The 15,048-nt window shown below is 35.8% G+C and overlaps 1 protein-coding gene across 1 annotated transcript in view; it reads right to left on the minus strand.

Moving 5' to 3' along the window:
• Positions 1-2,511: 2,511 nt before the first annotated feature.
• The window catches only part of LOC150080880 (F-box/LRR-repeat protein 12-like), a 48,880-nt gene continuing 36,343 nt past the window's right edge, over positions 2,512-15,048 (minus strand). The window contains exon 3 of the mRNA XM_090381975.1: positions 2,512-4,145. Within this exon, the coding sequence (XP_090238101.1) occupies positions 3,233-4,145 (913 nt within the window). The 3' untranslated portion in view covers positions 2,512-3,232. The remainder of the gene's footprint in view (positions 4,146-15,048) is intronic.

A 15,048-nucleotide genomic window follows, 5' to 3' on the forward strand; every position in this document is an offset into this window, starting at 1 on the left:
ACAACAAAAACTAATGAGAACATTCACTTTTTATTTTTATTTTTAGGAATAATCTAGTGAGCACTATATAATTTTTCCACTGTTTGGCTTGTAGTCTTGGCAGTTTTAAATTTTAAAAAAAGTTCCAAACATCTTGTTTAATTCTCACAAAATTATACAACTTATCCGAATTCCCCTAAGCCAGCAAATAAAAATTCTAACAAAAAACATTTTATAAATTTACCCAACGTCACTTTTCAAATGAAATGATATTTTATTTTTTTACTACCAAGTGAGAGCACTAAGTTTTTATGGTGAGAGCACTAAGTGCTCTCACCATAAAAAGATAAATAAAATAATAATTTATTATAAATAAATAAGATAATTTTAAATAATAATTTTGTTGCTAGGATTCCAGTGCCATTAACAGGCAGCTGGTAAAAATGATAAACATTCCATTTTCACGATTAGATATAATTCAATCAATGTTATGATGGAAAAGTTATGCGAGTGAGCTATCTTATACTAAAGAAAAACAATTAACAAGGATAATCAACACCTTAAAGATTATTCAGAAATAAATCGGTCAACAACTGAGTGCCGGGCACTCAGGATGAAGGGTCCGTTGTCACGAATGGTCGTTAGTGTAGTATCTCAAATAGAGAGCTTTATGGTAACCAAAAAGTTTCTAGTACCCTGGCTTTGCCTAAAACTAAGGAACTAATGAAAACGTTGTTTTGAGTCTTTCCAGTTGCTGTGAATGACAATGGTGGGAGTAGCGACTGGCAGGTCGGGGCCGTGCAAGACTCCACACACAGGCGCCTCCCTACCATCGCTGCCTCAACTGTTGGCTCTCCGAGTACCTCCTTGCTGAGACAACTCCAGCTTTGAAAATTGTTAAAAAATACTTCTCGTCACAAAATTTATGACTTTTACAGAATTATTAACTAACTATTTAGCAACCTTTTTGTAACCGAAAGGAGAGTTACTTGGTACAAAGAAGCACGCTATCGAAGTGCAATAAAAAACTGTTTTTTTAATTTTAACACAAGAAGTAATCAGAATAGTTTTCCCTTGATAAGCATCGAATAATGCATAGCTAATGTGATTTTTAAATTTTCAGCTCCATTAGCTAGCGATGGAAATAGAGGGGCAGGGACACGAAAATTACTCACATTTTCCTGTCGGCACCACCATTTTTAATTTTAAAAATACAGTATTTTAAAATTATATTTCAAACCTACTCGTTGAGCTCTTTCTAAAGGTGATATAATAAGCTATAGGTTGTCAACAACATTTTTTGTCCCCCCACATTTTACCTCCCCATTTCTCAGACAAATTTTTGTCAAACAACGATCAAAATGGTGTTACGTTGGCCCACATGATGTACAAACCCATGCAAAATTTCAAGTCAATAGGTTGAGTGGTTCCAGAGATACAATGCTGTGACAGACAGACAGACAACCAAATGACATTATAAGGGTCCTTCGTTAGACTATGGACCCTAAAAAGATAAGCTATATGGTAATTTTTACAGTTCTAACAATGTTCAAATACAGTAATCCATGCCAGTCACAATGGTTTTGTTTCTGGAAATCCTAGCCAATGGTAAATTCAAGAGGTATTTGTGCTATTGCACCCTATACATCTCTTTTCCCCTTCTCCAAACTTACCAAAGCTATTTGCTGTCTGCCAATATTTCTTCAATATTCTAGTATCAATGATTGAATTGGAAAATATTAACAATAAATGCAAATATAGTTGGTAATAAAATTAAGATTGATATACATTTTTATCAAAAGCTTATCCAACACATGCAAACATCATAAACCAGCTCTCGATGGTGCATAATTACATAATTAATTATAAATGCACTCAAATCTGTAATTTATAAAGACTATTTTAAGTTTTTAAAATTCTTTTGGGGAATTTAACAACCCAAATGTTTTATTAATTTATAAATTCCAGCCAAATTCAAGCACTGCCCAGTGTTTTATAATTAGATGTTGAACGGATTATATTCCAAAAGTTTCTTGGGTTGTTAGGAACTCTGAATGCATTTTTCCACAGAATTAATATATATAGCTCACAAAAGCTTTTTTAACTCAACAATGTAGTAAAAATACGTTGAAATATTAATAATTAAAAATAATAATAAAAAAAAATTGAATAAGAAATACATGTTACACAGCTATTTTTCTTGAATACTGCCAATATTTCTATAACGTATGATACATACAACTGTTTTAGAATTAAGGTATATTGCTGATGTATAATTAATTTATGCCATGGGAGGGAGGAGTTTGTTAGATGGCTTGTCTGTTGCTATTCCTGGGTAAAATCTGCAACTTTGACAACTTTTGGAGTTTGTATGCACCATATTGTTTGTTCGTAATTTGGGATTGAACCCATAATTTATCATCTTTTTTGTGTTGCTTTATGCCAGTGTTTAAAAACAAATTTATCATTTATAATTAATTTAGCATATAGTAATAATAAAATCACATAGAGAAATTTCAAAGCTTTTAATTTTTCAGTTTAATTAGCAATGAACCATCCAATCACACCACAGTCAGAATCTGATGGCATCAGCAAACACACTATTTCAGTAAGCCACAGCAAACTTTTCCAATGGGACCAAAGTACAGAACTGCTGAAAATCAAAATGTTATTATGGCTAGGTTTAATGCTGGTTATTATATATAACATTAAGGTGCAAAAAGTACAACTAAACCTACTATTAACTAATTCAGAAACAACTGGAGCTTATTTTTATTTCATTGTTAATTCTGTCTAATTTTATCTCCATACTTAAAATTATTGTTTTTTTTTTTTTTTTTTACTTACACACGAAAATTTTTTTAGTTACTTAAAGATTTCCTAAGTATTTTTTGACGAAACATCCAGTAATCCAGAATATGTGATAATCGCGCGTGTGTGTGATTCCAAGAAAATCTTTTTTTTAATTATGAAAACTATATTGTTTTACACATTTCATATGCAAAAGCATATAGAATAAAATAATAATGCACAAATAAAGTTATATATATGTGTAAAATGAACTCTGTTATGCTGTTGCAACTATGTATTGTATTTTCCTTATTTTCAAGAATGCTTATGCTCATAAAAGCAAATATAGGCATTCTTGAGAATATGAAAACATTGAGACAACATATTCATTTCAATTAAAACAAGTTAACTTATCAACATTCACTGGTAAATATAAGTATACACGTGATAAACTTCTATTAAATTAATCCTTTCTATGATGAAAATGTTCACACCTATATTCACCTACAGAATTATTTAAAAGAATAAGAAGTTTCCTAGTACAAGGAAGCACAGATGTTATTTTTTCTATTCCTTCTGTGGTAACATGAGTATCTGTCACTTTCACCCACTTCAAGCTCCCTAGACAACTTATCATATTTGTGAGACCAATATCGCTTATTCCAGTATTCGTTAGACACAGAGACTGAAGTCGACACAAGGTAGTATTTGAAAGGAAACTAATGGCATTATCAGTGGTCCAAGTTCTACCAAGAAACAATTTTTCCAATTGAGAACAGTTATCTGCAATGATATGCAAGGATTCGTCTGAAATACTTGTTCCTTCTAAGTCTAGAACCTTGATTGTAGAAATTCTAGAAACAAGTAATCTGACACCATTGTCAGTAATGTAATCACAATTTTCTAAGTACAGCTGTTGAAGATCAGTAAGTCTAGTAAAAAATGGTATATCATGATCGGAAATACACCAACAATGGCTAACATCTAAACACTGAATTTCTGGTAAAGTTGGATGACTTGCACTACAAAAGAACTGATCTGCATGAAAGAAAGATTTACGAAGAGAAAGAGTTTTTAAATTCTGAGGCAGATCTTCCACAGTAATATCAGTCCAATTAATGTGTTTTGCAACAAAAGCATTTTCTATGATTAAGGTGCCCAACTGTGGGCAACGTTCTCTAATCTCATTTATAACCTTTGGAGTAAGAAATGGCATCTTATGCAGCTGAACACCACAAACATGTAAATAAACAACAAATGGAGGTAGTATGGAAGCCAGTTTTTCCATCTGGTGTGTAGTTAGACGTATATCCTGAGCTTCTATATTCTTCCAAAGAATGTGGGATCTTGTAAGTTGGTACCATCGCTGACATACTCTGAAAAATAAATTTAATAATGAAGACAAAATATGTTTAAGTTTAATCTAAATAGCACACTAAATTTATTTTAATACAAATCATTTTTATTACTAAAAGAATGAAAAGAATAAAAATAATCCAATCTTCTCATTCATTATATTGCAAACCTGTGTACCTTAACTTCTTATAATTGATGCACATACAATTATGTATTGGAGATCACTATCTGATCTACAAGGTGTGGCTATTAAATAATGAGACTGTGTGTGCAGCCACTACACACCAAATATCACCTGTGAAACAAAGGCACAGCAGTCGACCTTGAACCTTTCCCTAGTTGTCTGCCAAGTCATGTTCCAACACATTCAATTCATTTTGAATAGAAACATTTTCATTACCTCATGTTTTTGCAGTTTGCCAGAAAAAAGAATCAAATGAATCTACTTCAAATATTTAAAACAAAAAAAAAAAAAACTACTGAAAGTTACGAGTTATGTCAATTTTATGGGGAAGGCACTATGTCAAGAGTTTGTGTTTGAACGGCATAGAAGATTTTTAAAAAGAAGAGAGAATGTAAAAGACAATGACCAACCTGTCTGGTATCCATGAAAACTGATTAAAATGTAGACTGGCTATAGGGATATTGATTAGAAGTGATCGTTGTTGAAGCATTAGAATGGTTGCATCAAAACTCAATATGGCCAAAGAAATAGCTAGACAAATGTGTGCTAAAGCACACAAAGCACTCTGTTAGCCAGTTTCTGGCCAAAAAACAAATCCCTGTGTATGAGCATGCTCCCTACTCACCAGACCTAGTGACTACCCCTAGTGACTTTTTTCTCTTCCCTAAATGGAAAAATGCACTTAAGGGAACCATTTTCACTCCATTGAAGACATTAAAAAAAAACAAAAAAACTGAAGTGTTAAAAGGGCTTACAGAAGATAACTTCAGAAATGTTCCTGTGCTTGGAATAAATGTATGGAACAGTGTGTGTGTGCAAGCCCAAGGCTTCCGCACACTATATTTATTTTATTGCAACAGTCTCGTTATTTAACAGCCACACCTCGTAATGTACGTACATGGTATCTAGGCTGATTAAATAACATCCAGATTAGCTCTAACTTAAATTGTGCATTATGTTGTGGGGTATTCCATACTCTGCATATAAAATAAACTTGCATATTAGAAAAATATATGTCTGGCTTAATAAACATTACATCAGTAATATATATACTCAAGATAAATACAGGCAATTATATACAGGTAGGACCCGTTTTATGGCATTGGTTAGGTTCCAACAAAACAGGGTCGTAAAATGAAGTCGTAAAACAAGACCAAAATATAATGTACAGCAAACCCCCACTATTCGCGGTTTCGCGTATTCGCGATCGCCGATTTAATATAAAATGAAAAAAATGTGAATTTTAAAGCGCCGTGAATATTTTCCGCCATAAAAAACATGGGCGTGGCTAAAATTATCTTTCCCGGTCAAAACAGCGCTCAGTGGGTGGGGGGAGAGGGAAAAAATCGCGAGAGTGGATGTTTCTCGGTAATCCTTGTTCAGTATGTGTTAGTCATGGAAGGTTTCGTCGTTTGCTTTTAATTTATATGCTTATAAACTGAATAAATTTATCAATTTATAAATTGATATGCTTACAAAAAATGATAAATCTACCGTTTTGCAGTGTAAAACAGACTTTTTCGAGTGTGTTAACGGAAGAAAGTGACTTTATTGTGGACAAGTTCTTTCTAACCCCTACAAAAATATGACTACGAATAACAAGAGAAATGTGAAAATATCAAAGAAGGTGATAACATTAGCGAATAAAATTGAGTTATTAGACAAAATTTCTAATGGTGAAAGTGTCTCCTCAGTGGCAAAACATTATAAAATCAATGAGTCAACGGTACGATCAATCAAAAAATCGGAAGAAAAAATCCGCCGTAGTGTCCGTGAAAACGCGCTAATTGCTTCAAAAATTTGCTCTGTAACTCGTGATGTTAAATTAGAAAAAATGGAAAAGGCTTTAAATCTGTGGATAGAAGACCGAACTCGAAATAAAATTCCGTTAAGTTCACTCATCATTCGCGAAAAGGCAAAACTCCTCTATCAACACTGGTGATAGCACTGGCGGGATGTTTTTTTTTGCTAGCAAAGGCGCTGGTTTGAAATTTCTAATAAATATTACATTTAATATTAAATTGTTTCTTATTTTCATTTCGATGCTATATGCTTGCATTTCACTATGTACTGTCTATGTACATGTCATATTATGAAGGTACATATAATACATACATAGACAAAATTTTAGACTAGTTTTTCTTATATATTTCATACTTTGGAACGGAACCCCTTTATTACTATGGGAGCCATAACTCAGTATTCGCGAATTTCTCAGGAACGTAACCCCCGCGAATAGCGGGGGTTTACTGTAATTGAATGAGATAGGTTCCAAAATTTTCCTACGTATGTATTAATTTCTGTGTTAATGTATTTCTACGTATGTATTAATATTTCTGTTCTTTATAAATAATTAAATATTTTAAACATTTAATGCACATGTTTTATTTATACTTATACATAAAACAATTAATAAAATAAAATTTTAACTTAGTTTGGTCCTGTGGAGTCATCGCTTCAGTACGTATTTACTTCACTGATATTTTATGTGACAACGGCGTAATGGGGCAACATTAATGGGAGGTTCCTGGTTGAGGGTCATCAGGTTCTGATGGTTCCATTCCCTTCTTTGTCAAGAACTGTTATATTGATGTCAGGCGTGATTTCCTACTTCTTCCTTCCAAGATGTTATAGTAGGGCTTCAACATCATGTTGACACCTCTTTGGATGCCATGGCTATGTTCCCAATCAGGATCATTATCACAAATTTCATCAAATGCACTACGAATTTTGGCAAGAGCACTCTGAATATGTTTTGTTTTTATTGTTCTGATTGGCTCCAACTCTTCCACTCCATCTGGTGTGTCGGCCTCATGTTGTTGAAGTTGCACAGTCAGTCCTCCAATTCTTCCCTCAAAAGTGGCTCACCATGACTCTCCAGCAACTGGTCAACATCATCTGGATAAACGTTGTCAATGCCAACATCCTTAGCCATGCGAGAAACATCTTTAGCCACTTCCGAAACTGGCTCAATCCTTATAAAATCGATCACTTCTTTGGGCCACAATTTACGCCAGATGCCATTCATGCAGGACTGTGACACTTTGTCCCAGGCAGAATCAATGTATGTGATGGCATTCAGAATGTTATACGACTTTCAGTAGTCCCTCACAGTTATATCAGACTGCACAGTCTCAACAATCCCTTTGAAAGTTGTACGTAAATAATACGCTTTAAAGGTCTCAATTACACCCTGGTCGATCAGTTGCAAAAGTGAAGTTGTGTTGGGAGGCAAATACACAACCTCAACCTCCAAATGGTCATTGTGGATTTCTCGGAGGTTGGCTGGGTGTCCTGGGGCATCGTCCAGCACCAACATGACTTTGGGAGGCAAGCCATTTGCTGCACAAAACTGAGCAACCTCTGGACAAAAGTATGAGGTGTACCACTCGCTAAAAATTGTCTGAGTCACCCATGCCTTTTTGTTAGAGTGCCAAAACACAGGAAGTTGTCTTCACCATGCCCTTCATTACACGAGGTGTCTCTGAATGGTACACCAACAACAGTTTGAGTTTAAATATTCTCGATGCATTGCCACCTAGAAACAATGTCAATCGATCTTTTGCAACCTTGAAACCAGGGGAAGACCTCTCCTCACAAGCGATGTACGTCCTACTTGGCAATTTTTTCCAATAAAGCCCCGTTTCGTTCACATTAAAAATTAAATCAGGGTGGTAGTTGATTGTGGCCATTACACACATCTGACTGACGCTCACTTTGCCTATTAAGCATTTAAATTTGGAAGGATACTCTTCCGCCACTGCAACTAGCACTAGCAGCCTCACCACTTTCACATTGTGAATTTTAGAATGGTTTTTAAAAAGATGAAACCACTCTTTGCTGGCCGTAAATGTTTCAGTGCTACCAAACTCCTCACATATTTCATCAAATAATGACAATTACCGTCTGTGTAACAGGAACGTTATTTTGGTTCATATTGTCAGCCCACAACACCACACAATTTTTCCATTTTTTTCACTGTATGAATAAGTTGTTCTGGAGGATGCCACACTTATTATCCCTGTGTGTGTACGCTTTATTTTATCAACACTGTTCATAATTGTTGATACAGTAGAAGGAGGTAAACTCAACACACTACACACATCCGACCGACACTCACCAGACTCCATGCGACGAATCGCATCCATTTTCTCCTTAACTGTTAGTGTTTTATGCTTTTTTTGGCTCCCCCAGCACAGAAACTGACCTACGCTTAGAGCTCTTGGTTACACAAAAATTATTATTATTAATGAAAAATAACACTAACTAGTTAACAATTCAGGAAAAATTCACAACGAAACCAACATGGTGCACTGAACATAAACAACTCTTGGCAGTTGCTATCATTCCACCATGAAAAACAAAAGAAACATGTAGTACATGTTTGGACTAACAGGCATTGCTGAAATGTGTTACTGAGTTGCAATTTTTTTGTTATTTTCAGGTAATATTTTGAAACAGTCGTTAATGTGAAAAGTCGTAAAATGGACCATCGTAAAACGGGACTTACCTGTGCTGTGAAATTTTTACTGTATAATTGGCAACAGCCTTGGGGTACTTCCATAAATCACATATATCATGAAGTGCTGAAGTTCTATAAAAAAAGAATCTCACTCTCAAAGAATAAGTCTTACACAGACAAAGATGATCACCACCACTGGGGGGCCAACAGCAAATCTAGGTCATTAACTAATATGATGGGACATGATGTTGCCAAGAGGGGAGGGGATGTCCTGATGTGTGCTTGATGTAAGCAGTGTGAAGAAGTTAGGTGCCACCTCAGCATTGTTATGGGTCTTCATGAGAGCTTGAAGGACAGGGTAGATGCACTCGTAGGGCTTAAATTGGGGGACCATCAAGCTCTCAGCTGCCCACATCAATGCCAGAGCTTGCACTTGATCATCAGGTAACACAGCTGCAACCTTTAGGGCAGAATGCACTGGTCCCACAGGAGCTAGATATTCTTGGTGACTCTACTGTCAGAGAGACAGAAGATATATTGTGCATAAGTGGAATAGGACTAGGGGCAAAGGTCGATGACATTGTAGAGCAGATATCTTTTAAGGCCACAAAGGGCGATATTGTTGTACACATTGGCACTAATGACATTAAGAGAAGATCTGCAAATTTACTTAACAAGTACAGGTCGATGTTGAAAAAAAGTCGTGACTTAGAGTTAAGTTTGAAAGTGCCTGCAATTCTGCCCAGACATAATAGGAGGGAATATATGATGAGAGCCTTGTCAATCAATTCGGCACTGACTGGAGAGATTGTGCAAGGCTCATGGGGTAGAATTTTTCTCAGCATGGTCTGTGATTGTTAACAGGAGATGTTTCTACAGGGATGGGATATACCTAAATAGAAAGAGTGCAAGAATATTTGCTGATGCTATCGAGCAGCGTTAGGTGAGTCGGAAAACTGGTAGCTTCAGTGGATTCACAGACTAATAGGTTAACTGTAGCCACAGGCAGATGACTCCTTGTGCAACAAACCAAAGAGTGCTGAGCAAATTCTTGCACTGCTTCTACTGGAATGAGCAGCAGCCTGGAAAGCGAGGTACTGGGGATTTCAAGGGGTGCTGGGAGTCATCATGGAACAAGTAAATACATGGGTTGTGTTAAAACACCTATTAAGAGTAAGAATAGGTATATGTATACAGGCAGTTCTTGCTTTACGAGTTCCCGGGTTTACGAGTTTTTTCCCCCCAAGTATCAACAAAATTGAAAATATGAACATTAATTGCAAAAAATGAATGTTAAACATTCATAAATACTGCATTCCAAACCATGCGTAGCTATACAATACAGTGTACCCGGCTTTACAATATTAATCAGTTCCATAGACACCATCGTATTGTTAAAATATCATAATGTGAACCCAATTGAATTCCGAGATCTTGAAACGAATTGTAATTTGTTTCAAGATCTCAGAAGTTGAAAATTTCGCTGTATAACTAAGCTATATATTTCTCTAAAATGTCATTTTTAAGGTTACGAGCGTGACCTTAAGGCCATATAAAAGGTTGTGGGCTTAGTTTGTAAATTGTATTACTTACCAATACAAATCATTAAAATGCACTACACTTTCATTGTTATCATATGTTCCGTTATAAGAATCAATTTTAAACGCCTTTGTGCTATTTTTCTAAAGCACATTTCTGGAGATCACTCCCATAAAACAATAAAAACAATTTGCACATTCCGGTTCATTGGGCTATTCTGTTACTGCAAGCAATTATAAACAGGTAGTAAACTCGATCTTCTTGCATTCCTTTTTTTCAAGCTTCGTAAACTTGTTACTCCACGCAAATCGTGTTAGTTGCAATTTGTGTATGCTGTTAAAAAATGCTTATGCATGCAATCGCGAAATTTATAATTAAAAGAGAAGATGACTCCTTGTGCAACAAACCAAAGAGTGCTGAGCAAATAATGAGTGATCAACAAGTGTGAATTTAGTTGATGATGAAGAATAAACATTCTTTAACATTTGTAAGTCGTAAATTACTTCTCCATTATTATAATTTGCTTGAATTTACAGGCAACATTTTCATTTCTTTGCATAAATCAATCATTGTTTAAACATAAACTAATTAGCTAACTAATTTCATTGTTGAGAACATAACCCCTATTTTTAACCTTATGTCTATGGGAAATAAATTCCCGCTTTACGAGCGCGCTAGGAACGAATTAACTCGTAAAGTTGAGACTACCTGTACTTGCATGTACACCAGTGCTAGGAAAATAGTAAATGAATTTGATGAATTTGAAGTGCTGGTCAAGACATCAAAAGTGGATATTGTTGGGATATCAGAGATGTGGTGCCACACAGATATAAGCAGTACAGAATTGGAATTTGGGGAGCACAATGTGTACAGAAAGGATAGACAGGACAGAAAGGGAGGAGGAGTTATGCTGTTAATTAAGAAATACATAAAATCTAAGGAAGTGCACCCAATTGACATTGGTGGACAATATAATGTTGAGTCAGTGTGGCATGATATAAGCACTGGGAAAGGGAAAATGGGAGTAGGTGTGTGTTATAGGCCTAATGAATCTGATGAGTATAATTAGCAATTGTGCAGAGAAATAGAGTGGGCCAGTAAATCAGAATGTCTTATAATGGGGGATTTTAACTTTCCGGATACTGACTGGAACTTGTGGGTTGGCCACATGCACACTAGCAAGACTTTTATGGATTTATTGGATGATTGTTTTCTACAGCAACATGTTTGAGAGGCAACTAGAGGGAGTAATACCCTTGATCTGATTATCAGCAGTGATTCTTCATGTGCTAAGAATCTGCAGATAAAGGTACCACTAGGTGGCAGTGTTCACAGTGTTCTGATGTGCAATTTACTTAAAGACGTTGTTGTTATTTGGTTTTTAGGAGCATTAGCAACTAAGGCCATATTGCTCCGGGACATGCGGTGGTCATTCCTGACCTTTCCACATCCTCCATATTTGGTGGTGACGGGCTCGAACCCTGGTCTAATCAAGAAGCGTGTGCTACGCACTGCTGCTCCTTCCCACCTGGCTACGGAGGCGCACTTAAAGACGTAACTACCATCAAGGGCAAAGGGAAAGGTTTTTAATTTCGTAAATGTGACCACAGTGGGACCAACTGATGATGTTACCAACAGCAAATTCTAAATGGGAAGCATTCAAAGAATTAATATTGGAAGCTACTAAGGCTTTTCATACCAACTAAGAAACATTGTTCAAGGTTTAGACCTAAATGGATGTTAGATGAACTAATGAGACTCGTGGCAGAGAAGAAAAATGCATAGGATGCATATCAATTATCACGCGACACAGATGCCTATGGTAGATATAAGCTAGTCAATCTGTAATCAAGTCAGAAAGGAGGTTAGGCAAGTGAAGGAAGATTTCGAGGAATCTTTGGCAAAGGATGCAAAGAAAAACAGTGAAGACTTCTTTACTTATATAAACTCTAGAAGGAAGGGAACGAATCGGATTGGTCCACAGTCCACTTGTTATTGATGGTTCGACTGTTGATCATCCTGCTCATGTAGTTGACAAACTGAATGAGTATTTTGCATCTATATTCGTCTATATTCACACATGAGGAATTCTGTAGGGAAGTAGAGGCCAGAAGCTTATTAAACTCTCACAGGGATCTAAATAATAACTGAGAGCTAAGTGGAGGAGAAATTGTTGAAGTTAAACATAAGAAAGGCACCTTGGGTGAATGGGATCTATCCAGTTATATATTAAATGAGGCAGCAAAGGAAGTAAGCAAACCCCTAGCCATAATTATGATAGTATCCTTGGACTCGAGAGGTCCAGACACACTGGAGATGAGCAAATGTATCCCCAATTCACAAAGTGGATTTCAAAGGGTAACATGAGTAATTACAGACCTGTTAGTTTAACTTGAGTTCCAGGGAAAATAATGGAGTCACTGGTTAAAGAAGCATTGCAGGATCATCTAGACAAGACTACAGAAATAATTCAGAAACAGTATACCTTTGTTAAAGGGAAGTCTTGTTTGACCAATTTGATCGGATACTATGATGTGGTCACAAAGAAACTGAATGCAAAAAATAATTTTGATATCATATACTTGGATTTCAGGAAAGCTTTTGATACTGTTGCACATGGAAGACTACTGTACAAATTGGAGCAGTATGGCATTAAGGGCAAGTTGCTACAATGGATAAATGGGTGGCTCAGTGAGAGAAGACAGAGCAGTAATGAATGGACACAGTTCTTTGTGGACTAATATTATTAGTGTATTCCCCCAAGGTTCAGTGTTGGGCCTTTGTTTTGTATAATTATAAATGATATTGATGAAGGTATGTCAGGCTTAATGGCCAAGTCTGCAGATGATACAAAGGTTGGCAGGGTTGTTAATGAGAGTGATGAGAGTATGCTACTGCATAGGATCTAGAAAAGTTGGGCAGATGGGCTGAGAAGTGAAACTGCATTTTAACATTGACAAATGCAAAGTAATCCATATGGGTAGCAATAACCACTCTAGAGTAACGTATCAACTGTGTGGTAATATACTCAATGTAGTGGAGAATGAAAATTGTGCAGTCAGAAATGAAATTTTCCGAGTAGTGCAGACAGGCTGCCAGAGCAGGTCATGAGGTCGTGTCAATGATATACAGGAATTTTTGCTAACAGGTATAAGGCGGTGATTATCCCTTTGTATAAGACAATGATCAGGCCACACCTGCATTCAGGTCTGGAGGCATCATTTTATGAAGGATGTAGAGCTGCTAGAATGAGTACAGAGAAGGGCAATGAGATTGGTGAGGGGAAGAAAGGGGTACCCTTACCAAGAAGGCTTAAGTTCTGCAAATTCCAGCATCTGAAGACTAGGCACTTGTGAGGTGATCTGATTGTGGTGTATAAAACCTTGAATGGTTTGAGTGGGCTCAATGCTGATGGGATTCTTCCTCTTGTTCAGATTATGAACCTGGGTGGGCATAAATTCAAATTGAAGAAAGAAAATTATTAGAATAGATGTGTGGAAGTTTGCCTTCAGCCAGCAGGTAGTTGATTGCTGGAACAAACTTCCATCTGTTGTTATGGAAGTTGATAGCTTAAATAAATTCAAGAAAGAACTGCACAAACTTTTTGAGCAAATGGATGAGTGAAATTGGAAGTGGTTTTTTTTTTCCCTTCTCTCTCTCTCTCTCTCTCTCTTTTTTGGCTAATGCTGTATAAGCATGCCTTCTTGCATCATATGCCTTTACTAATGCTAACCTCCTTTGTGACTTGATTAGACTTATTTATATCTATCTAAGCTTCTCAACCACCTGATAATTAATATGCATCCTATGCACTTTTCTTCTCTGCCACTTGTCTCAATAGCCACCTGACTTCCATTTAGATCTAAGCTTGGAACAGTATTTCTTCATTGATAAGGCTTTGTAACTTCTATGATTACTTCGTTGAATGCTTCCCATTTAGAATTTGATGTTGGTAACATCATCAGTTGGTCTCACTGCATAGAATTTAAAAACTGTCAGACTAATGTAGCTACTCTTATGAAAGCAAAAGCATTTTCCTTTACCCTTCACAGTATACAATTCTAAGTACACAAGTAACACCACATAGCATCTAGATTCAACATGCTTATTATTTACAAATAATTATATTGTTTAAGAGATTCAATTCTTTCCATTCTTTTCATAAAAGGTTACAGTTTATGACAGAGTTTGAGAAGAGTTGCAGTATAAACTTTTGAAATCTTCCTATAAAAGGAAACAGTATGTGTACAATATGGTATTTAGAGAACCTATATGTGTGGGTCAAAATCTTCATTATTATTCTTATCATGATTTCCATGTTAAAAAATTAGTCCTCTATAATCAGGTTTTTAATGCATTTTGTTATACTTCTAATCCCATGATTTCAACCCTGAAATTTCATACATTAAAAACAGTTTTATAGTACATAAGTATCCAGCCAATATGACTAATGATATAAGTAAGAGTGTTCATAAACAGTCCTTTCTCCTTTCTCTCTGAATAGTACAATGCAGCATACTAATAGAGATGTAAATACACATACGTCCCAGTACCATTTTATGGTAAGTTCCCTCAACACCTAAGTAGGTATTTTGCAATATGAATATAAAACCTTTCTTCACTTCATATGGAAAAATCAGCAAAAGTTTTAAATCTGATCATGACATATAAAAATTAAATAATAGCATATATCATATTGAATGTCAAAATGGATGTTCACAAAACTATATAGACAGCC

The sequence above is a fragment of the Mastigoproctus giganteus genome, chromosome 9 (genome assembly GCF_048544385.1).
Source record: "Mastigoproctus giganteus isolate SK-2022 chromosome 9, ASM4854438v1, whole genome shotgun sequence".
In the NCBI taxonomy this organism is placed as follows: Eukaryota; Metazoa; Arthropoda; class Arachnida; order Uropygi; family Thelyphonidae; genus Mastigoproctus; species Mastigoproctus giganteus.